This window comes from Sus scrofa, chromosome 1 (assembly GCF_000003025.6).
Source record: "Sus scrofa isolate TJ Tabasco breed Duroc chromosome 1, Sscrofa11.1, whole genome shotgun sequence".
NCBI lineage: Eukaryota > Metazoa > Chordata > Mammalia > Artiodactyla > Suidae > Sus > Sus scrofa.
Window position 1 is genome coordinate 56,031,216 of NC_010443.5, and position 25,194 is coordinate 56,056,409.

Sequence of the window (25,194 nt, forward strand, 5' to 3'; positions counted from 1 at the left end):
GAAGAAAATCTAGCCCAAAAAGTTGGTAGCTACTAATGAAGGATTTTACATTATCTTCGGACCAGAAACATTTAACATGTAGACAGTGTTCTTTAAGTATATTTGCCAGGTGTATTACATCTCTGGTCACTGATTCTGTTCTAGGATGTTGGCAAAGGATGAACTGGTGACCATACTTCAGAAATGTTTCAAAGTTTTTAAGTCTTCTTCTGAAAAGCAGCTTGGCAACGCAGCAAAGAAAATAGAGGAGTTCCTGGCCCAGTTTCAGAGCCTTGATGGTGAGAATATGATATCTTGCCAATTCTACTGGCTATGACAGTCATTTAACTAAAATAACATGGAAAATCCCACGTCTGATGTGTTGAGATGAAGAGATAATGTAGATCGTGATCAGTCAGTATATCAAACCTCTGAATAGCACATCTTGACAACCACAGCTAGGCCAAATGGTTCTTTTCCACATTTTGTTTAAACAATGAAAAAATACCAAGTGGGTTAGGAAAAAAATTTTCTTTCTCCAAAAGAACAATTTAAAGGACTTACCTTGAAAAAAAGGCAACACAAAGAAATCAGATCGGAGAGAATAGCGGGCAGGAGGGCATTATAATTAAGGACTCTTTTTAGATGTGTTTTCTTAAGCATTTCATCAAGTTCTTTATAGATTTCAAAAACACTGCATAAATCATTTGTAAGCCTGAAAATTAATAGCTGCGAACTGCTTTCACAGCAATGAGGCTCATTGGTATGCTGATTACAAAATATGCATGAAGTTTGCTTTAATCAGATTTACAAAGCCTGAATCTTTGAATCCTAAATGAACTGTGGCTGCCTGGCATTCCTCAGCTTTGGAGGGCACAGTTGCCTTTATCTGGTGTGACCTCTGCAGGGCCCATTGCTTGCACACAGGTAGCCTTTCTGCACTCTGATGCTCCAAGACGTCTTTGTTCTGAGGGGGCTCTGTGGATTGATACTGATCTTTTTTTTTGAATTCTTCTCTTGCTCTGTTTCTAGAACCAAAATATGTTTTTTTGTTTTTGTTTTGTTTTGTTTTGTTTTTTGGTAAAACAAAATGTTCACTTTTTATTTCCCCTACTTAGGGAAATTTTTAATGGAATCTGGAGAAAAGAGGCAGCTGGGTGTATAAGCACATAGCTTGGACATGGCCTGGTGAAAACATTTCACTTGGAAAGTCCATATCATCCTTTCTGTGGCTGGCAAGTGTTCCTTTGTCTTAAAGATCCTTTAGATTTAGGAAACTGCCTTTGCTGAAATCCCTCCTGTCTGTCCAGAGCTGTAGCGCTAGGCCCCTGATGAGTGCTTAGCCAGTGGAAGATGAAAGGGCCAGTTTGCTGACTGGAGTGGTGCCCCACAAGCCACAAGTGCTCCCTCCAGGTCATGCATAGGCATTGCTCTGCACTGCATTCGCAGGACAGTGTGCGCTTAACCACACACATAAAAATTTTAAAGGGCTAGAAATTGTATCATACTGTGTGGAGCTACAGCAGAAACTAAAGCCCAGGAAGAGAAAGTAACTTGCTTGAGATCTCATAGCTAACCCAGAGTCCACCTTTTTCTTAACCACCAGCTCATTTTTTTTTTTTTCCCTCACTGACTCACAATTTGAACTCCACCTTATTATGGTCACTGGGACAGTGAGAGGTCACCCTTAAGTAAATAAATAGGATAAAAGATTTAGAAGAATATAAGATAAATTAAGTAAATTTCAATCTTTTATAAAACGACGCAGGATTTTTGTAAACTGAAACTGCAGCTATTATGATAATTTTAATTACAGTTCATGTGACATAAGCTAGGGAACAAATTCTGTGATGTGCTAATACTAAATAAAGGAATGCAACTTTTAGAAACGGGAAGGTTGGAAATTAAGCTGATTAACAGTCTGAAGAATAAAGAATTTCATAAGTTGAAGCAAAACCAATGTCTTGAATAAACTTCTCTATTTTCAAAAGTAACACATTGCTAATAAAAAGTGAAATTAATCTCACCCCTCATATTGGATAAGTAGAAATATTTCATTATACGCTACCTCTGGTTTTTTGACAGTTACTGCATATGACGGTTTAGGCTTAAAATTACATTTAGAGGGGTAAGTAGGTCAGAGTGTCACACCAGATTTATTTTTAAGGCTCTGCTACATGTTAATGAAATAGAGCAAAGAATTTATTAGATATTTTAACCTTAAATTATATCTTTCTTGAACCAAGAATTAGCCACAGCTAAAAAGAAATGTATTCTTTGAGAACAACACAGACTCTCCAGCTGCATCCTCCTGTCTTATGTTTAGCCAAATAAGCCAAGTGAGTGCGAGGTTCCTAAAACCTGCCCTGCACCAGGAAGAGGCTGTTAGAGCCTCATCTTCCCTGGAAGCACAGCTACACCTTTTTACCAGAACTGGTTTTCTGTTTCCTTTGCTAAAGACCCTGGCGAATTTTGTGTTTTAGTAGATTATTTCAAAACTTTTATGCGCTACCATCTTCAGACTTAACTAGAGTGTGTCAAATGCAGTGAATTGGGAGATGGAGGCCAAGTTTGTCAGGGTATACGTTTGTCTTGTTTACAGTTGTGGCATAATCAAAGGAACACAATATAAATTTGTTTTATAAAAGCTATTTATAACAGCACAAAGATTTGGAGCTTTTTCCTGTTGGTTCAGGGTAAGAGAGAGCTTTGTTTGTCTTGGTTTTCATTGTGGTCACATTTTAAAAATTCAGTAGCTGGTTTTTTGAAGACCTCTCTTCAGTATAACTTTTATTTACTGACCTTCAGCTTCTGGGAAAAAAAAATCATTTATCTGCTAGAACCTTGATCCCTTGCCACATTACATAGAAAAAAATGGATGAAACTTTTTTCCCTTGGATTAGGGAGTAGAAATGTTTGTTCTCTTGAATGGATTTACCCTAGCTGCTGTATGTTGATTTTGTATTAAAAGCAGAAGCCAAAGAGGAAGAAGATACTTCCGGGTCACAGTCAAAGGGGCTTCAGAAGACAGACCTCTATCATCTTCAGAAGGTCAGATGATTACTTTCTTTTCCTTCTAGCTGCCATCCCATGATGCTCCCGTGTGCTTTAGATTAGCTTTGCCTGGGTGTTTTTGTTTTCAGTTTAAACCACAACTAGGAACAAAGCAGACTTTGTAACTCACTTATAAAATGAACATCCTTTTTATCCCACTGCTGTCCTTATTCTCCATGTAAGAGTCTGGAATTTACTAGCCAACACAGGTGGAAACTGTTCCTATAGCCTCAGAGAGAAAGAGAATCAACTAGTAATAAGGGAAAATGGGAACATGCTTGCAAAAAGGAATCTGATTACTCACTGGATACATTTGTTTTTCTGCTTGATCAAATTGAAAGATTCAAAAGAACCTAACCCATTAGTTTTTCAATACTTTTCTTGATTGACATGGAGCAAAAATGAGCCCCAGTATGTCCAATATAGTCTTTTTCGAATAGTTCTACTAAACTTTAGGATCTTGGCTGTCAAAGTAGAGTTTTCTTTGTACCATGATACCAAGTTATGATAAATGTAGGAAAAAATAGCCATTTAAGCAAAACAAAGCATATGGAATCTATTCTGTTAGTTTGGCAAAAGAGCAGTGTCTGTCAAATGATTCTGTCTCACAATCACCAGAAAAGCTACGTTCTTTCATCCACAGTCCTTACTGGAAATGAAGGAGTTAAGAAGAACAAGTAAGAAGCAGACCAAATTTGAAGTCCTCAGAGAACAAATTGTGAGCTTCATTGACAGTCTGGTGAGGTAAGTCTGTTGTTGCTCTAAAGAGCTGAAAAGTAGGCTCTTTGCCCAAATAACACTGGCCTGAGGACTGTCCAGCCTAGTGCTTGATGCCCCTTGGGTCCCTCCATACAGCCTCAACTTGTAATTTTGATTCCTTTTCCATCCTTAGTAAGGTGGCTAATCAAAAGACTTAGTTCATTCTCTTAGTGCCAGTTCAAGAAGGCAGGTTTAAATTTGATCTAGTTCATTAGGCTGGGACAGGGGTATGGATGGAAACAGGAAAGTGAGTATTTTTCCCCTTTCTGGTAACAAAGTGTTTGCGTTGCACTTTATCCTTGATCTGTCTTTGCTGGATCTGGGCCAAGCACCGAAAGCAGACCAGACCAGCTGTAATGCCCTTTTTTATCCTGAGTAAAAGGCATCTGATTGCAAGGAAAACTAGTGCATCTTATGATCTTGTCAGCACTAAATGCATGGTGAGGAAGGTACTCAGAGTCAGATAAGTCCACCAGTCCTACATCTATTTTATTTATTTATTTATTTAATATTTTGCCTTTTCTTGAGCCACTCTCGCGGCATATGAAGGTTCCCAGGCTAAGGGTCTAATTGGAGCTGTAGCCATCGGCCTACGCCAAAGCCATAGCAACACGGGATCTGAGCCGCGTCTGCGACCTACACCATAGCCACAGCAGCACCAGATCCTTTAACCCACTGAGCAAGACCAGCGATCAAACCTACATCCTCATGGACAGTAGATTGGATTCTTCCCATTGCTGAACTACAATGGGAACTCTCTCCTACCTCTATTTTAAGATCATTCTGATTTTTAGATTTCCCAATAAGCCAGCTCTGTGTAGCTCTGTAAAATCACCCATTTAACCCACAGTTGGGACATGCCATATAGAAAAAAATGAGAAGTGTGAAAAATAAGCAATTTAATAGTTTAAAAGTAGAAAAAAATACTGATATATATTGTTGCTTACTCTATTTTTTTTTTTTTTAACTTTTTTTGCTTTTTAGGGCCGCACTCGGGACATATGGAGGTTCCCAGGCTAGGGGGTCCAATCAGAGCTGTAGACACTGACCTACACCACAGCAACTCCAGAACCCAAGCTGCGTCTGTGACAGCTCATGTCAACACCGGATCCTTAACCAACGGAACGAGGACAGAGATTGAACCCGCAACCTCATGGATCCTAGTTGGGTTCATTAACCGCTGAGCTGCAATGGGAACTTCTGCTTTTTCTGTTTTTAATGGCAGTTCAAACTCACCAACTGGCCAGGCATTGAATAGAATCAAGCACTAAAAAAATAGCAGCTCAGTTATCAAAGACAAAGAGTGGTTTTCTGATAAATTGCCTGTCCTTCTTGTAAAGGAACAGTTCCATTTTCAAGGACAGTGTGGGGGCGAGTCATTGTTCCTGGTCATTGGGGAGAAATTACTAATGTCAGGAAAGAGGTCCAGAGGATCAACCAAGTGTGACAAAAAGGAAGGTTAAAGTGAGAGAAATGTGTCACATAAAAGTGATACAATGCAGTGCTGAAGTGACCTACTGGCTAGAAATGACCTTGTGGAACTCATGGAATTAACTTTGCTCTACTGGGCTTTCCTGTTTTTGTAATTTCTAGCCCGAAGTTCCTAGTTGTTTCTTTTTACCAAGTTGTGACCATTGTAGTTGCTAAAAATAATTTTGCAGTGTAATTTGGCATAATTTATATGTCAAATGTCATATTCGTTTCTGCGTTCCCACAAATCCCAAATTGTAGGCCCTGACACCAAACAGCTATTCCCCTTTCATGATCTCTGACCTAATATGTCTGACTTTTTACCTTTCTGCACACTTATTGAAATAAGACTGAACATGATGGAAATGTGATGTATTGTAAAATCACAAATATTTCCATACCAGGATTTCCTGTCTTGACCAAGATTGAGTATCCCAGGGGGGCAGAGATTATGATGGTAGCCTGTTAGAGCTAAATGGGCCCTGAGGAGTCACATGACAGCTAAAGCCCACAGAGAGGCTATGACCTATGGAAGGTCACACAGTCCCCATCTGCTGACATCCGTCAGGAGGCCCACTCCATTTCTCCACACTGTCCCCAAGGACTGCATTACAGATGTTTGAACAGAGTTTGGAGTTCTGGAGAAAGATAAACATGAGCAGTAGACTCCAGGAAGCAGAGTTCCTAGTTTACCATGAGCAGCTCTTGCTAAAACTATTGAGAACTGAGGATAAGTTGCCACTCCCTTGAGTTAGTTTTCACCAAAATACAAGCTTCAACTTTATAGCCTTTTTTTGGATATTAAGTGGTCCCACCAGCTCCGCCCAGACCGCCGTCCCATTTCCTTGTGGACTCTGAGTCCAAAATAAGTGTCATGAAGTGCCCCGGTGCCAGACTCACTGCTCATTTCTCACAGCAGAGGTGTTGCAGAAGTTTATTTCTGTGTCATTCTCCAAGTATGTGGTTGGACAGAAGTTCTAGTATATGGCGATGTTTTGTCACAGTGTCTAACATAGCCCAGTGGAAACAAAATAGAGGCAAGTATTTTGACTTTGATGGAGATTCTTTGAGGATATCCGAAAAGGCTTTTTGCCTTGGGAATTTTCTGACTCTCTAGATATAAAGATGTTAGGAGGGGAGAGGAGGATGAATTGATTATCAGGTTGCCTTGTTAGATTCCAAGTCCTTATTACATAGCAGGGACTTCAACATGATCTTTTACTGACAGTCATGTATAATGATTGGGGAGATAGAGCCTGAGGCTGGGATAAGTTTATGGTCAGAAATTACAATGGGTAGCCAGCCATACAGGGAGGCAGTTGGCATTACAGAAAACATTCCTGAGGCGACAGGTAAATAACTTAATCTTGAATAAGATGTTAGCATTAGTGAGATATAGAATGCTGGTCCTTAGAACCAAGTCAGAAGCATAGGCTCTTTGCAAATGGGTTTTATTCCAGTTGACTCTAGAGAAAAAGTAGCATCTAGAAGTGAAATTAGCAGGGAGCCAGGAGCTTCTGAGATGGACAGGACAGAGATGGTGAGGAGTGATGAACATACCCAAAGCCAGACCACATGGTGGAGCAGTTATGGTGGGATTGTCTAGGCCTTGGTATCCTCTGCAGGAGGGAAGAAAGCCAGGGCACCGGGATGAAGAGTAATTTCCCTGGTGGCTGAGCTGAGGGAGCTTGGTTCTGTTTGCACTAGTGGCAAAAGTTGCTGATGCAAGTCTGTCATGTGGCCAAAATAGTTTAGACTCAGGACTTTCTAAGCCTCAGGAATCTTTATGAAGACATGTGAGTTAACTGCTTTAATCAAGTTAGTGACTTAGTACTCTGTCTTTGGGTTATGGCTGCCAAAGCCCTTCCAATTTGCTATCCTCTGGGCCACCCAGGAACCATGGCTCAGACTGGCTAATAGGCTCATTTTATATTTGAAGTGAACTTTTCAATGCTTTATTTTGGACGTTCAGATTTCATTAAAAATTGGTTTGTCACCTAGCTCATAAATAAGACAGAAGAATCCTAAATTACAGTTTTTTTTAAATAATTGAAATTTTAATGATAAACAATTAGCTTGCTTTTTAATACTCTGAAGCTAAAATTTAGCCTTTCCTGCCCATAAAGTTAAAGAGGAATCCTAACGTAAAAAACTTTACATGTATTACTTCTATGAGAGAGAGCTCTGTGATACTAAAAGAATGTCTTAAACTTAATTCTAGGTTTGAGGCCCATGTTTAACACTGCCAAGAGTTAAATATTTGCTATGGTAGGGAGCATGAATAGCTCTGTTTGCTAAATAATTTACAAAGTATTCATTAATTCTTTAAGAAATTCGACCTTAAAGATTTTAAGCAGAAATGTAATTTACATACCTTTCTTCCTGAAGGTTTAAGTCAGAACTAAAACCGTTTCTTGTACTCCAGAGTCAAAGTTTTAGACGCTACGTAGAAGAAGTAGAAAGAAGTCTGAGTGCGGCTGCCCTGGACTCGATATTTGTTTGGTTTAGGTTGTCGTTGATTTTGCTTTTTAAGTAAATTGCTCAGTCTTTGACAGAGGATCGACCAAAATGTTGTATTGAAAAGAAACCTGTGCTTATCTAAAAGCTGATGCCTGACTTGGGTGGTTTCAGAGAACACCTCCTACCTCCAGAGACACAGCCTCTGCACGAGGTGATGTACTTCAGTGCTGCCCAGGCCCTCCGACAGCACCTGAACGCCGCTCCACGTATCGCTCTCCACACCGCGCTCAACAACCCGTATTACTACCTCAAGGTAAGGAGCAGTTTTTTCTCTCCCAGCTTAGTTCAGACTCCAGGCTTCATGTAGCACAAAAATATTGTAAATTTGCTCTTCTGGTGAGTAGGGAGTTGGCAGCTCAGGGTTGCACCTCCTCCAGATATTTTAAGTCTTTAGGTTCTTAGAAGGCTTTTTCTAAGCTGTGAACTAATGCTGCCTGTTTTGATCATGTCTTCTCCTTCATCTGATAAACCCAGATCATAGGCACAGAGACTGGAGTACAATGCTGCTACTCTTGAAAATAAAGGAAAGGTTTCCTACAGACGTAACCGTAGATACTGGGTCAAACTGTATGGCCCAATGAAATTATTTAAAAGATCCAAACGGTTGTTTCTGATGGAAAAAAGAAACCTCTCAGAATTTCATCTTGGATTTTAAACCAAGGAACGATCTACTCAGAGTGTCTCTAGAGCTGGGTGTAGAGGATGGGCAGCAACCTGGCAGGGCTAAAACTCCTAAATGCCAGACACCTTTGCCAATGCCAAGTTATTCTGTAATTTCCAAGTTATTCTGAGTTCAGCCCGGTTTAGAATTTCAAAAACTAACTTTTCTTATGACCAGGTAAAGTGATCACTTTAATAAGCTGTTTCAGTTATAGTTCCGTTATGTATACACATATAAAATATTTTGGCAGTTTGCTAAGTTAATATTAAATTATTAATTTCTTAATAAGTTACCAACTCAGTCAAGCACCTAGAGATCTTGCAGCAGGTCAGTTAAGAAGTGACTCCATAACCTGTGAAGAGCATTCCACTGTACCGGTTTCCTGTCCAAAGGGCACACAAACTAACATACTAAATAGGAAGTTGTAAATCAGTGGCTTTTGAGTTGTAAATCAGTGGCTTTTGATGGTTGGTTCTCCATGATGGTGGTAGTGAGGTGCTCAAATAATTTCATATTTAGGGCACAAAATATCAATTATTTTTTATTATGTAAACCACAAGTTAGAACACTTCACAAAAATCTATCTTTTTGGCTAGTAGTAAGTCACAGCAGAGAACTGGTATGATTCAGCAGTCTTTGGGAGCATTTATAGTTCCTGTGTGTATATTTGAGAGAGATTTTATTTCTTAGTAAGAACCATTGCTTTCAAAGAGGTTGAAAAAACACTGGTGGTTTTATAGGGGTTAGGATTGGCATTGTTGAGATCACACTCTTCTTTGAGAGATAACTTATGGCCCTGGTAGTGGTGTGTTGCTATTTGTTAATACAGTGTAGTAATTGCTAGAATTCAGGTCATGACGTATGTTGGAAGTGGCATTTTATTGAAAATCTACGAAATTCTACAAACTTTTATGGAAACCAGAAATGCATTAGTCTCAGTAATGTATAATGTATGATAGAAAGGAAGAAAAGACATTAATAATGTATGATGAAAATGAAAAATAGGCATGTCTTCTGATCCTGGGAGTATTCATCTAGGAGTTAGGGGGATTTTGACCCAAGACCTCATCCTAAACAACCAGCAGCTGTTGGAGATGGAATACAACTCACTAAATAAAGGAAACCAAAAACTACATGTATTGGCTTACTAAATTTAGGTTGGGAGGTTAATTAACCTCTGATTTTGTTCCTCCTCCTGACTTACCTGAGTTTACTGTTATTCTTAGAATGAAGCACTGAGAAGTGAAGAAGGTTGCATTCCAAATGTCGCCCCAGACATCTGCATCGCATATAAGCTGCACCTGGAGTGTAGCAGGCTCATCAACCTTGTGGACTGGTCAGAGGTAGGCCAGGGGAAAGAGCAAGCTGTATACCTGTCTAACCATCCACAACTTTCCTGGGATGTTTTTATACGTTTGGTACTTTGGAACTCCTCTTTTGTTTTTCTAATGCCCTGTGTCTTGGGTTTGGAAAGCATTATAAATCACCTCCTAAGTTTTTCCAGAAAAGCAGCGAACTGCTCAGTGGCCCCACTCCCAAACCCCCGCACTCTGACCCCACGTCTCAACCAGGCCAATTTTGCATCCATGCCAGGCCAAAATAAGTACGGTTATTATGTCTTGCCAAAGCTAAACAGTTTGAGGCAGTTTTGTTATTCCACAAAATAAAGTATATTATTAACTAGCATTTCCCATATTGCATAAAAGAACATAAAATACTGGAATAACTACACAACAGATTTAGCAATCAGGAAATAAGTACAAGAATACTTCGCAAAGCAATGGCCAAGTGTTACTATACTTTAAGATAAATAATTTCCCTCTTGAGAATTTCCCTCTTCAAAGTTAACTCTGTTGAAGTCCCTATTTGACAAATGTCTGGTCACTACTTAGAAAATGTGCAAATAGACATTTTCCTGAAGTGATGAGGTTGAGAGTAGAGGAGACAGGGCATCCCTTTGCTTTGCAAATTTAAAGTTTTATTTTTCTCTGCACATTGCTTAGTCCTCTGAAATACAAGATTATTCAGGAACCATTCCATTATCTTTTAATGTGTACCTGATTTGCAGTGGTCATCAATGTAGTTTTGAGACTCTGAAATTGGGAATAATAATAATAATAATAAATGTGTCAGCTACTGGCAGCAGCAGTGATTGGCCTAGCTTAAATACAGAGCCATCAAGTGTAATAAAAGATGTTTGGCAACAGCAGAAGCAGAGATTTTTATTTTCTTCTGTCCTTGTCTCTCAAAAGGCTTTTGCAACAGTTGTGACAGCTGCTGAAAAAATGGATGCAAGTTCTGTAACCTCAGAAGAAAGGAATGAAATTATCCAGTATCCTTTTAAAATCTGTTCTAAAATGTCCAAGTGTATATATATAGTTTCTCCAGATCTACATTAGAGATTTAACCATCCCTTCCCAGAGTAACTCATTTCTAAATACTTATTCCAAATTTAAAATGAGACCAAATCTAAAATATTTGGTCTAAAACGAGGTCATACTCCAAAATTCACCAAAAATGTCCAAAAACTGTCATTATTTCTGTCTTCCTGAGATTATTGGTGTACTTTTAGAAGTTGGCAGGGAAGCAGTGTCATATTACATGAAAAATTAGAACTAGTCAAGTGTAAAAGACTTTTCCATTTGTGTCTTGACAGTGGAGTCTAATTATATTTAAGGATTTCCACTAAGGGTTATAGTTTAATTTAGTGGTATATATTTGAACTATATACTTCAGTTTACCAACTAATGTTTTAACATTGAGATTTTAACCTCTTCTTGTCAGAAATACATAGTGAATTTCCTTAGCTCTAGCCTTCAGTGCACGGTTTATTAGAGCCGTTTCTGAACTAGAACTTTTAGGATTTATCAAACCCACCAAACAGAAGACTGACCATGTGGCAAGGTTAACGTGGGGAGGCTGTTAGAAAGCAAATGAATGAAGCCAGAAAGATAACATTTAGATTAAGAGAAAAAGGGGACCATTCACATTTACACACCGCTAGGGGAAGATTTTTGGCAAGAAATGTGTAATCCCTGTATGATTTTTAAACAGAATAGACTGCTAACCCAAAGCAGGATGTCAAAACACCTTTAGAGTACATTAGAATCCAACAAATAACACATAAATGTTAACTAGAGCCCTCTCTCAGAATATCACTGTAATTTGCAGTCATTAATAAATTAAATTGTTCTGAGCATATGTAATGTATAAATATAATAATTTGCTTTATCAACTTATTTGCAGTTGATTTAATAGTACTTATTCCTGCTGCCCCAGTTTCTTGCACTGGCCTTCCTAATGTTAGTAAATTATGTAATAAGGTGAATATCCTGTAGGTTTATTTCTCGTGACTACGGGTTCTGAAACTGCCTGGAATATATGACACAAATGAACCCATCTATAGAAAAGAAACTCCTGGACATGGAGAACAGACTTGTGGTTGCCAAGGGGGAGAGGGAAGGAGTGGGATGGACTGGGAGTTTGGGGTTGGTAGATGCAAAGTATTGCATGTGGAGTGGAAAAGCAATGAGATCCTGCTGTATAGCACAGGGAACTATATCGAATCACTTGTGATACAACATACACTGCATGTGAATACAGTGGGATGGAGGCAGGTAAGTTACCACCCTGTAGACCATTGTAAGGTCTTTTATAGGTGGGAAGACTTAGCTTTTTTGAGGATCACTGACTGCTATGAGAATAGACTAGATGAGGAGACACAAATGAGGCAAAAACCAAGACCAAATCAAGAGGTCACTGAAATCAACCAGGCAAGACATAAACATCTTTGATGAGGGTAAAAGTAGAGATGGCGAGATTTTAGATGGAACCAATAAATGAAGGACTTGAGTAATTTAAAGCTGCTTTTAGGCTGAGAAACTGTAAGAATGGAGGTGTCATTAACTGAGGAAGTTTAAGTTCAGGGAAAGGAAGACTGGGCCAGCACCAGTAAAGGGAGGGAAATCAAGCAAACATGGTTGGTATCTTACAAGCTGAAGCAAGGTCAGATGTCATTAGATTCAGTGATGTGGAAAATATTGGAGTAGCTGAAGAATGAAAACAAAGCCTGAAAGGCATCACCTCTCACAGGATGACCCTAACAAGTATCCAGACTTACCAGTAGGCCTCGGAAATCCACGTTCTGTGATATTGTGACATACACTTCGAGACCACAGCATCATCTTTTACATAAATTTAAAATGAAACTAATAAACATTTTAGATCTAACTTTGAGTTCACAGAAGTTCAAAACTATAGAAACAAAGAGTTTAATAACACCACAGAGAAACATTCAACAAGACAACAGGTCTGTCTGGCTGTTCCAAAAGTCAGGGTGTTGCTTGGATCCTGCTTTTTAGGTAGGGGGAAAAAGAAAACCTGCAAAAACATTCAGACATTTTGGAGACAGGTGGAAATATCTGAATTAAGGACTAGATGTTAAATTACGGAAGCATTACTTTGGGATAATGTTAACTGCAGTATTTAGAGAACCCTTTTATGCTTAAGAGATGTATCATGAATGCATTCTTTGAAGCAGTTTAAAATGTATCTATAAAGCAAATACAACAAAGTAATTTGTTCACTTTTGGTGCATCACTGGACTGTTCTTTTAGGTTGTCTACATTTTGCTTTCTTCCTAATAAAGCAACTTGGTGACCAAAAAAGGGGAAGATTGGAAGTTTAGAAAATTCTTTTGCTTTAAAGGTTATAAACAAAAATAGGGTACTAGCTAGAGATTATATGATCAAATGGCTTTTCATACCATGTTTATTGTGGGAATGATCTAGCAGAAAGAAAACAGATGCAGGAGAGAGGACTGCTGGCACATTTCTGAATGAGACAGGGGTTTGGAGCCTATGTTCTTCACCCAGGGCAAAGGTAGGAGCAGAACTGCTAAGCCACACCTATAAGGAAGACAGGCTTATCAGGGGCTTTAGCACAATATCCACTTATTAACACCCATTACTGTACAGTTCTGAAAGGAAGGCAAATACAATCATTTCTAGTCCTAGCTGCGTGGATCAGCTGGGGAGCATATAAACAGATTTCAGCGGCCTTCCCCTCCCCCCAGAATCTTCTAAAGCAGTCTGGGAAAGCACTCCAGTTTATATTGCTGATGCAATATACGTCTCATTTGGAAACCATTTTCTTTAGGGCTTTAAGTTGTTGAAACAGGCCAAGTATAGCTTTGATATTTTAAACCTGCAGTCATTAATTTTTTTAGATTGCATGTGCCTATTTTTCCTAATACAAAGAATTATATACCTGGTGATGTGCCCTTGTTATTAGTGACCTTCTGAACACATCATAGTAACCTGAGTTACACCATTGCCAGTATGCCTTTTACTATAAAAGAATAAGATTAAGAATAGATTATTCTTGGTCTGTAGGTACTTAATAGAAGCAATTTCAGGGCTCTCTGGAAACTCAAAGTGTGGTTGGTATCTGGACTAATCAGTAGCCACCACTGGGTCCATGATTTTAACTAAATCCAAGAAGCTGCCCACATTTTTTATATTCTGAAATTACCTCACACACCACTACTTAACATCAGTAAGTAGCCCGCCCATAAGCTAGAACTTTATGGTAAGATAATAAGCAGAAATTTGGCTGTGGAGGAAATTTTTTGATCAAAGGTGAATCTAGGAGTTCCTGTTGTGGAGCAGTGATGATAAATCAGCCTAGTAACCATGAGACTACAGGTTCCATCCCTGGCCTCACTCACTAGTGGGTTAAGGATCCCGCATTGCCATGAGCTGTGGTGTAGGTCAGACACAGCTCAGATCCTGCGTTGCTGTGGCTGTGTTGTAGGCTAGCAGCTGTAGCTTTGATTCAACCCCTAGGCCTGGGAACCTCCAATTGCCGCAGGTGTGACCCTAAAAAGGAAAAAAAAGCTGAATCTAGAATTAAAACATATTACTTGAGGCTCCCTTCGGACTGCCAGCACTGATTTTCCTTTTAGCATATCTTGCCCTCTAAGTATAAAAACCAGCTATTATTTTATAAGTTTAAATCTATATGAAGGTTCACACATGCTTACTAAAGTTCGTCATTTTGGGATGAAGAAGGGATAAAACATTTACCTTCACCCTACCCCCTGCTCCTCCATTTTAACTTACTGCTTGCATTCTAAAATGCCACTATACCAGTGCTTTTCACCTGGGTTCTTGACTGTTTCCTTCCCCCAGATATTTGGCAATACCTAAAGGCACATTTTTGCTTGTCCCAACTAGGGGAGGGAGCTACTGGCATCTAGTGGTCAAGGCTAGAGATCCTGTTCAACATCCTACAAATGCACGACAGCCTTCCCACAACAATGATCTGGCCAAAATTGTCAACAATGCTGAGAATCTTAGTCCATTAAAACAAGGCAGAATTATTCCCCTTATTTATGGCCATCCTGTGCTATACCAGTGTTTCTCAGGAAACAATGGGCATATGAATTAGCTAAGGATCTTATGAAAGCCTTCTACCACTTTTTGGCCTTATTTTAAACAAAGAATTGGTGAAAAATAATCATCAAAGTTAAAAAGAGGAAAAAAAATCGCTTTTCTGTCTTCCACTAATTAGATCAATTATAAATGCTTATGCACCAGTATATTTAATTAGTGGAAACACGCTAAAGGAAGTTAACGGAAGAATTCACTATAGCTTTTTTTTTGCTCACTTTATTATAAGAAAGCATGTATGGAAAGGGAATTAAATGTGCTGAATCATGCTTTGATATACTGTCCTTTAAAAAAAAGATTCTACTAATATCACTGAAGTAAAAATTCTACAGCTGTTAAAACTGACCTGAAGTTCCCATTGTGGCTCAGTGGTGAACGAATCTGACTAGTATCCATGAGGATGCAGGTTCAACTCTTGGCCTTGCTTAGTGGGTTAAGGATCCGTGTTGCCATGAGCTATGGTGTAGGTCACAGAGGCAGATCCTGCATTGCTGTGGCTGTGGCGTAGTCTGGCAGCTACAGCTCCGATGGACCTCTAGCCTGTTAACCTCCATATGCTGTGAATGCGGCCCTAAAAAGACAAAAAACAAAAAAAAACCCCTGACCTATTTTAAGGGAGTTCCCATCGTGGCACAGTGGAAACAAATCCGACTAGTATCCATGAGAATGTGGGTTTGATCCCTGGCCTGCTCCATGGGTTAAGGATCTGGCGTTGCTGTGAGCTGCGGCGAAGGTCACACTCGTGGCTTGGATCCCAGTTGCTGCGCCTGTGGCATAGGCCAGCAGCTGCAGCTCTTATTGAACCCCTAGCCTGGGAACTTCCATATGCCTCAAGTGTGGCCCTAAAAATAAAAAGAACAACTGACCTATTTAACATTTTATCATGCAGTCAGTTAGAAATGAAACAATCTGGAATCAGAATTCAGTTTTTAAAAATGGCACTCAAATCCTAAGATTATTTGGTTTGTGAAAAGACTGATTTTAAATCTTAGAAAATTAAACTTGATTCCTGGAAAATGCTTACATTTAAAACACTAGCTTTATTCAAATACTACCCATCTGTACATTAAAAACAAGCAGGTTAGAAGTAAATGTTTTATTCCAACTAAATTCCAGTACTACAAGGGTAGTAAAACAATAATGATACACTGGGGGGAAAAAATGCAGCAATAAACATTTGTTAAAAAGACTGAGAGAATAAATAAAAACTACCAAAAAAAAAAAAAAAAGGAAATCATATAAACCCATTCTGAAACCCCAAGAAAAGTCCTGGAATACAGAAATGCCCTCCTCCTTCACTATTTCACAGGAAGCACTGTAGGCTATTTGCTTAATAATGTCCTGGGATTACATTCTAAATTATTAATAACTGGTTACATCTTGGTTGTAGTGCACAATTAAAATCACACTAACTTCATCTGAAGTGTCATTCTACAGTTTTATTTACACAACCAGTGAAGGGCATGTTCTTAGAATACCAGCTTTAATCTTTTTCAAACATTAATATAAGAAGCCAAATTGTAATGATACAGCAAATGAGGCCACTGGCATTAATACAGGTAGCAAATGTCCACATCCGGGTGGTATTGACATCAGGGAAATTTCCAAAACCAGTTGCTGCCTAAGAGTGGTTGCCACTGACAAAAGCTTGAAATAACCTGTATTCACAGGGGGTATTGGCATTGCTGCATGTCATAATTGGGACCTCTTGCAACAACTCAACAAGGAACAAGGCAGCCCACAACTGCAGAAAACGTGATTCATGAAACATCTAAAGGAGGAAAAAACGAAAATTAGTGCAAAGTTCAGGTCAAAAAATTTAAACACATACCAGATCTTCATCCCTAATATATTGCCTTACGTATTTAAGTAACCAAAAGTAAGCCTTAGTAAAGTTTTGCTGCTCATTTCCTCCAAACTTTTCCTCCAGGATTTTCTGTTAAATTTTCTTCTTGGGTATATAGACGATAATAAATGTCTTCTTAAAATACTGTCTTGTTTTCAGTTCAAAGATGAAATACTTACAACTAGCAGGCTGTTCTCCATATCGTCGCATTATTTGATCATGCGTAAACTTCACAAATGCATCATATTGTTCTGTAAATAAAGATAGACATCAATTACATGACTTAAAAATTCTCACCTAGGGAGTTCCCATCATGGCTCAGCAGAAACAAATGACTAGCATCCGTGAGGACACAGGTTCAATCCCTGGCCTTGCTCAGTGGCTAAGGATCCTGTGTTGCCGTGAGCTGTAGTGTAGGTCACAGATCTGGCGTTGCTGTAGCCGTGGTATATGCAGGCTGGCAGCTGCAGCTCTTGATTCGACCCCTAGCCTGGGAACCTCCATGTGCTGCAGGTGCCGCCCTAAAAAAGGACCAAAAAAAAAAAAAAAAAAATTCTCGCCTATATTTGCACCTAACTCCTTAATCAAGCTTCTAATATCAAATCCAGTAAAATCTGTGGCTTAAAAGCCAGGGGAAAATTCTGATTAAGTTACCACAAATAAGTTTTATTTATTGCACCTTAAACTAGCAAGTTTTACAGGAAAAAAATTTTTTGATAGTTTAAAAGAAGACTGCAGTAGGTGCCAGTTAAATTCAAGTGTCCAGACTGATAGCAAAATTATCATAAAAGACACAGTCAAAAAACCCACAGCTGGGAGCTATTGGTCATAGTGCAGTGGAAATGAATCGGACTAGTATCCATGAGGATGTGCGTTTGATCTCTGGCCTCCCTCAGTGGGTTAAGGATCCGCTGTTGCCGTCACAGATGAGGCTTGGACCCCGCGTTGCTGTGGCTATGGTGTAGGCTGCAGCTGCAGCTCCAGCTGAACCCCTAGCCTGGGAACTTCATATGCCATGGGTGTGGCCCTAACAAAAAAAAAAAAAAAAAAAAAAAACCCCAACCAAGTCGAGATAAATAGACAAAGTCAAACATGGGTACATCAAAAGAAAAACCTAATTCCCTAATACTGCTGGTGATCTCATAGCTAATGAATACTTCCTTTTTTTTTTTGCTTTTAAGGACCGCACTCAAAGCATATGGAAGTTTCCCAGACTAGGGGTCAAATTGGAGCTATAGCTGCTGGCCTACACCACAGCTATAGCAACACCAGATCCGAGCCATGTCTGTGACCTATATCACAGCTTACGTCAACACTGGATTCTTAACCCCCTGAGCAAGGCCAGGGGTCGAACCTACATCCTCATGGATGCTAGTCAGGTTCATTAACTGCTGACACGATGGGAACTCCCAATACTATTTCTTAAGGTCACTCAGGAATGCCAGGAGCTATAGAAAAGTTCATTTCCTTTCTTGAATTGAAATTCTCTAGCTCTGGAGTTCCCTTGTGGACAGTGGGTTAAGACTGTGCTCAGGTCACTGCTACAGCACAGGTTTGATTCCTGGCCCAGGAACTTCCACATGCCATGGGTGCAGCCAAAAAAAAACAAACAAACAAAAAAAACAAACAAACAAACCAAAAAGAGAGACAGAAAAGAAGAAAAGCTCTGATTCTTAGAAAAGAACCCTGTGCCAGTGTACAGAAAGGGCAATTTGACATAAAGTACATGTGGGATAGAATGCATTTAACAAACTCTAGGATGAATTTCTGGGAGACTCATAAAATTCATCTCATACCTGCAAGTTTTGTGTTCAGTATTTCTTCATACTCTTCTCGAACTTTCTCTTCACGTTCTTTCAATAAACGTTCACAGATCATCCCAACCTGCCGTAGGGTGAATAAGGGCTGTTCTTTTTTTAATGGTGAGGACGTTGCTGATGGAGTCCCTAAATAAAACATAAAGAACAAAAAGCACAACGTTCAGAGCCATCACAGAAAGCACCATCTAATTTAGGTTTCATCTGGATCTTTTCAATGTTCAAATACAAGCATTTTTCTATCACTAGAAAGAAAAAGCATTTCCCTAGTCTTAAAACAGGTTTACCTGTCAGCTTATGACTTTGGAAAAACACAGCAAAATGTGAAAAAACACAGCAAAATGTATGCAATCAAGTATAAAGAGAAAAAAGTCTGAAGGTGAGTGGAGAGAGACAAGATACAAAAACTTAATTCTTAATTTTTTTTTTTTGGTCTAGGGGTCTAATCAGAGCTGTAGCCGCCGGGCTACGCCAGAGTCACAGCAACGCGGGATCCAAGCCACGTCTGCGACCTACACCACAGCTCACGGCAACGCCGGATCCTTAACCCACTGAGCAAGGCCAGGGATCGAACCCGCAACCTCATGGTTCCTAGTCAGATTTGTTAATCACTGAGCCACGATGGGAACTCCCTAAAATTCTTAATTTTAAGTGAATTAACACTGGGTTAGGAGAGACTTTGTAAAAAGAAATACTGACAATATGTTCCTAATAGTCACCATGAAATTTCATGATTGAACATCCTTAAAGATTATTAATGTAGCTGCCACTTGGTGGTACATGATACAAAAGGTTTCACTCTTCAGAATGCATTCCTCTTAAAGCACCACCTAAGGCACTTTTGATTTTCCAAAACATCATTCCTATTTTCTTGAAAAGAACATCTGAAATTAATCTTTTTAAGGATTCAAGATTACGACAGACATCCATAATAAACACTGCTACAAGTATTCTATATATATATATACACACATACACACAAATACACAGATTTGCTATTGCTTGTCCTGCTCTATTTATCTGCCCCAATTCCTCTTCACTTACCTGTTACTTATAACTTGTATGGCTGGGACCAGGTAGCTAAATGCTTATTCAAGCTGTGTCCACTGACACTGTAACATAATGCCAGAATTCTTGTATTCTGATATACAAGAATAAAGTATACTAGCTTTAGTCCACAACTACTAAACTAAGGCTATCTTTACTTTCAAATTTCCAGCTTTGTTAGTTAAGGCTGCCAATTAATTGACCTTGTAAGCAGTCTAATAAATGATGACGAGCTTGGTTTCCTGCTGAGAGAATCTAGTCTTTACCCTCACCTTCCTTTAACTTAACTGAGTTTTACCACTTATACCTGGCTCCCAAACTGGCAGGAGTACTACAGAGTTTAGTTTTGAGGAGTGTCATATTTCCTAGTCTAACTCTACTCGACTGGTTTTTTTTTTTTTTGTCTTTTTGCCATTTCTTGGGCTGCTCTTGCGGCATATGGAGGTTCCCAGGCTAGGGGTCTAATCAGAGCTGTAGCTACCAGCCTACGCCAGGCCACAGAGCAGGATCCGAGCCACGTCTGCAACCTGCACCACAGCTCACGGCAACGCCGGATACTTAACCCACTGAGCAAGGCCAGGGATCGAACCCACAATCTCATGGTTCCTAGTCAGATTCATTAACCACTGCGCCACGACAGGAACTCCTCTACTTGACTGTTTTATAGCCTCTGTTCGTTTTGTTATTCTGCCTGGTTTCTCTACCCCTGCTGGGAGGGAAGGGGAAGGAAGGCAGATAGCCAAACACTGTTACCAGAAAAACTATTTTGCTGAAAAATTTACTAAAGTTAAGAGCCACTTTGGATGGTTCTTATTTCCAAGATTTACTTGCCCTTCAAATTTTTACACTCATTTTTACACTTTAAGAAAAAAAAAAGTATCTGCAAACTATCCTATCCAACAAAAGGTAGGTAAAAACATAGGATCAAAAATAAATAAATAAACCTTTAGGAATCCATCCTAAAAGACAAATGTGTAAGGGAAGATGTTCAGGGACATTTTGTAAATACCATTAATAGCAAAAATTCTGAATCTACCTATCATTAAAAACTGTGGGGAGTTCCTGTCGTGGTGCAGCGGAAACGAATCCAACTAGGAACCATGAGGTTGTGGGTTCAATCCCTGGCATCACTCAGTGGCTTAAGGATCCGGGAGTTCCCGTCGTTGCGCAGTGGTTAACGAATCCGGCTAGAACCATGAGGTTGCGGGTTCGGTCCCTGCCCTTGCTCAGTGGGTTGAGGATCCGGCGTTGCCGTGAGCTGTGGTGTAGGTTGCAGACGCGGCTCGGATCCCTTGTTGCTGTGGCTCTGGCCTGGGCCAGGGGCTACAGCTCCATTCGACCCCTAGCCTGGGAACCTCCATATGCCGCAGGAGCGGCCCAAAGAAATAGCAAAAAAACAAAAAAAAAAAAAAAAAAAAAAAAAAAGGATCCGGCGTTGCCATGAGCTGTGGTGTAGGTCACAGACTGGGCTCAGATCTGATGTTGCTATGGCCATGGTGTAGGCTGGCAGCTGTAGCTCCGATTGGACCGCTAGCCTGGGAACCTCCATATGTCGCCTCAGGTGTGGCCCCGCAAAAAAAAAAAAAAAAAAAAAAAATGTGAGAAATCTATAAAATGGTCTAGTATTCAGCCACGGCAATGTACATCTATACCTAACAGAGAAGCCTGTGGCTATATATTGTTTGTTTTTTAAATGAAGGCTACAAATCATAGTACTACAGGGAAGTCCACTTAGGGAATACTTATTCTTTAAGTCACAGGAATCAATGTGGCAATCACTTATTATGGTACCATATTTTTAAGAGACTGTGCATTACTTACATAAATTTTTTTTTAAATCAAGGAGAAATTTGATGACTAAAGGCAACTTACATTACTTTTCCCCGAACTAAGAAATGTTTCCTTTCACTGATTTATTAAGTCTGTTATTACCTGGTGAAGCTGGTCCACTGAGGAGAAATGCATGTGGCTGTGCATCAGAAGTACAGCATGGATCTGTCTGTTGGAAACTAGTTTCTAAATGTCTTCTCTTCTGCATGCGCTTATACTCTTGTTTTATGTTGTACAGAATTTGTTCTAAAAGAAAAAAGTTAAAATTTGGCAAGATAAAAACTTCCAAGTTAAAAAAAAAATTAGTAGGACCAATCTACCAATTCTTTTCAAATACTACCTAGAAAGCTTATGTTCTGAAAGGAATGGTTTCAGCATATCATGGGGGCTTATTCGGAAATAGCAAATACACGGCACCCTGGAATTCAGCTATTCTACAATGACATTCTTTCTAAGCACTGATTAGCAAAAAACTAAGTTCTTCATTCAACACAGAGATAAGGGACTCTGAATTAAAATGTATTTTACTCAGATTCTTAAGAGTACCAAACTCAAAGATAGTTTAATTCTCTGTGTAATGAATAAATTAACATGCTTTTCCAAGACCATATAATTAGAATTAGGGCGTATAATTAGACTATGAGCACAAACCAGTGAGAAATGACAGAAAGCAAAATGACAAAGTAGATGCAAAATAAACAACTGTGCTACATTAAATGGCCATTGCCACTAACATTAAGCTCAACAGAACCTATAAATATTACCGCATCAACAGCAAAGTGTATTCTGAATCTTCGGGGTAAAAACCCATGTAAATTGATTTGTACATAACATACTTATTAAGAACCACTATACCACAATGCATTATCTTCAACCACAACAATCAAAACAAATTAAAATACTGTATCAAGCACATTATTTAGGCCAATAGGATCCATTTTGGAAGATTTCTAGTTCAAAATAGTTAACCATTTATAGCCTCTCCAAAGAAACTCCCTCTCTGAGGTTTCCTCTCCCTTCCAAACAGACCTTCTCACCACTAACAAAGCACCCTACATAGGTTATCCATGTGAAACTATATCCCAAGTTTATTCTAATCCAAAGGAAAAAACAAAAATCAAAAGCTAAGATGGGAAGGAGCAGGCAATAAAATGATTCATAAATATAATGGAGTATAACAAACAATTCTATAATGATGCAATTTAAAAATGAAACTAAATTGAGGGGACATCAATCAGTCCCTTAAACATTTAGATTCTGCCAGTTTCATTACTTTAACTAAAAATAAATTGAAAAAATTAAAAGTTGCAACAATCGTATCCTGCGAAGATACCATTTATATAAATTATGTGCAAACAAATCTTGTTTTACATATACATAAACGTGCAGTTACAAAATCACACACTGGAGTGATTAGTCTCAAGAATGGTTGGTTGTATGAGGGATGCCCTAGCTATTTAATATTTTTCAGAATGGTAACACTGGTTTATACTGAAAATGGTCATTTTTACGCCTTTTCCATTTATCTGAAATTGTAATTTTTCCTATGAGCTTGTCTTATTTATTTGGCTGCACTCACAGCATATGGAAGTTCCTGGGCCAGGGATTGAATCCAAGCTGCAGTTTTGACCTACGTCACAGCATAGGCAATGCTGGACCTTTTAACCTCCTGTACTGTGCCAGGAATTGAACCTGTGCCTCTGCAGGGACCCGAGCTGCTGACTCAGATTCTTAACCCATTGTGCCACGGTGGGAACTCCAGAAATTGTAATTTAAAAACAAAGTTACCAGGAGTTCTTGTCTCCGCTCAGCAGAAACAAACCCGACTAGTATCCATGAGGATGTGGGGTTTGATCCCTGGCCTTGCTTAGTGGGTTAAGGATCCGGTGTTACCATGAGCTGTAGTGTAGGTCACATATGTGGGTCAGATCCCACATTGCTATAGTTTAGGCCTGCAGCTGCAGCTCTAATTAGATGTCTAGCCTGGAACTCCATGTGCCAAGCTGGTAGATACAGCCCTAAAAAGCAACAAAACAAAGCAAAAAAACCCACAAAGTTACCAGTGTGAAATAAAATGGCTGTCTACTGAAGAGTTAAGCACCTTTATAGAAATGGGGTTCCTAAGATTCCAAGGTGTCCAATAAGACTAGTACAACATCCTCTATCAACCAGGTCAGGGACACATATCCTTATTTCCCAGTAACAGAACTCTTTTAGTAGCAATATTCTCAAAGGCTTCTAAAAGTAATGATGTTTCAGTCTCATAACAAGTTTTGCTCATTTACATTTTATATTCAAATCTACCATCATCCTGACCAAAAGTACCATTCAAAGCATCCTAAAGTTTACTCACAATTAAAGATTTTAAGTATACCACCACAAAGTAACTTGACCTTAAACCTCTTTTGTGTGACTTATTCTTTGATCAGCACATAGCTGTTCTCAGATTATTCCTTCTTTTGCTTCACACAAAATCAACCAAAGCACAACTAAAATGTATCAGAAGAATAGTTGCAACAAATTCAATTTGTTCATCTGACAGTCTCAAACAAGAGCTAGTTTAGGATTAAGATATGACGGAACTGGGGGTTCCTATCATGGCGCAGCAGAAACGAATCCGACTAGGAACTATGAGGTTCCAGGTTCAATCCCTGCCAGTGTGTTAATGATCCGGTGTTGCCGTGAGCTATGGTGTAGATCAAAGATGCAACTTGGATCTGGCGTTGCTGTGGCTATGGCATAGGCCACCAGATACAGTTCTGATTCAACCCCTAGCCTGGGAACCTCCATATGCCACGGGTACAGCCCTAAAAAGACAAAAAAAAAAAAAAAAAAAAAAAAAAAAGATAATGATGAAACTTCCAAATTTAGCTTTGGCAACCTCCATACCATCTAATATTTAGGAGACATCAGTACAAGTTAAGGAACTGTAAGGTCTAACTTACAAATGAATACACCAATTTAAATGTACAGTTTGATAAGTTCTGACAAGTACAGAGACTTAGAAACTCCACCACAACACTTTATCATCTCCAGAAGTTCTCTCATACTTCTAACTCACCACCACTACTATCCACTGTCATTATATATATGCTTTTGCCTTTTCTAAAATTTCATATAAATGGAATCATAGAGTCAAGATTTCTGTTTGTCTTTCACTCAGCAAAATGCTTTTGAGATTTATACATTACGTTGCATCAACCAGTAATTCCTTTTTTTTTTATTAATGAGTTAGTGTTCCATTGTGTATATATAGTATATACCACAACTTACCCATTTTCCTTTCAGCAGACATTTAGATTGTTTCCAATTGGGGGCTATTATGAATATTCAAGACAAGTCTATAGGTGGGCGATTTTCATTTCTCTTGGGTAAGAGAACTGGATAGCCTGATTATAAGTGCATGGCTTTACTTTGTAAGACCATGAGTAACTGTACACTTTGCATCCGCACCAGCAATGTATGAGAGTTCTAGGTGCTCTTGGGCAACATTTGATACTGTCAGTTAAAGAGCTGAAGAATTTTGAATGCTATTGCCTGCACTGCCTTTTTACATCTAATATGATACAACTATGTCATCGAAGCCTCACTGTGCCCTAAATTGCTCTAATACTGTTAACACGTAACCAACAATGTTATGCAGTGAATGGTCCAATTTAACCAGACCAAAATCTCAGCAACTCAAAGTAGTAAACAGCTAACTGCAAGCCTCAAGCTTGGTTTATCTCAGTTCAGAGGTATATGCACTTTTGAAGCTAA

The 25,194-nt window shown here is 39.1% G+C and overlaps 2 protein-coding genes across 7 annotated transcripts in view; one reads left to right on the top strand and one right to left on the bottom strand.

The window, feature by feature from the left end:
• ORC3 (origin recognition complex subunit 3) overlaps window positions 1-13,029 on the top strand; it is a 62,113-nt gene extending 49,084 nt beyond the window's left edge. For 3 of the 4 annotated variants that reach the window (XM_003121290.6, XM_021089832.1, XM_021089821.1), the window contains 7 exons: window positions 145-278; window positions 2,951-3,030; window positions 3,677-3,777; window positions 7,894-8,035; window positions 9,670-9,786; window positions 10,696-10,775; window positions 11,264-13,027. In XM_003121290.6, the coding sequence (XP_003121338.5) occupies window positions 145-278; window positions 2,951-3,030; window positions 3,677-3,777; window positions 7,894-8,035; window positions 9,670-9,786; window positions 10,696-10,775; window positions 11,264-11,369 (760 nt within the window). In that variant the 3' untranslated portion in view covers window positions 11,370-13,027. Of the gene's footprint in view, window positions 1-144; window positions 279-2,950; window positions 3,031-3,676; window positions 3,778-7,893; window positions 8,036-9,669; window positions 9,787-10,695; window positions 10,776-11,263 lie in introns of all 4 variants that reach the window. The other variant, XM_021089812.1, reaches the window with a different exon arrangement.
• AKIRIN2 (akirin 2) overlaps window positions 15,973-25,194 on the bottom strand; it is a 28,155-nt gene continuing 18,933 nt past the window's right edge. For 2 of the 3 annotated variants that reach the window (XM_021074638.1, XM_021074590.1), the window contains exons 2-4: window positions 21,538-21,681; window positions 18,538-18,687; window positions 15,973-16,992 (exon numbers count right to left, since the gene is read on the bottom strand). In XM_021074638.1, coding sequence (XP_020930297.1) covers window positions 16,835-16,992; window positions 18,538-18,687; window positions 21,538-21,681 — 452 coding nt within the window. In that variant the 3' untranslated portion in view covers window positions 15,973-16,834. The remainder of the gene's footprint in view (window positions 16,993-18,537; window positions 18,688-21,537; window positions 21,682-25,194) is intronic. The other variant, NM_001278752.1, reaches the window with a different exon arrangement.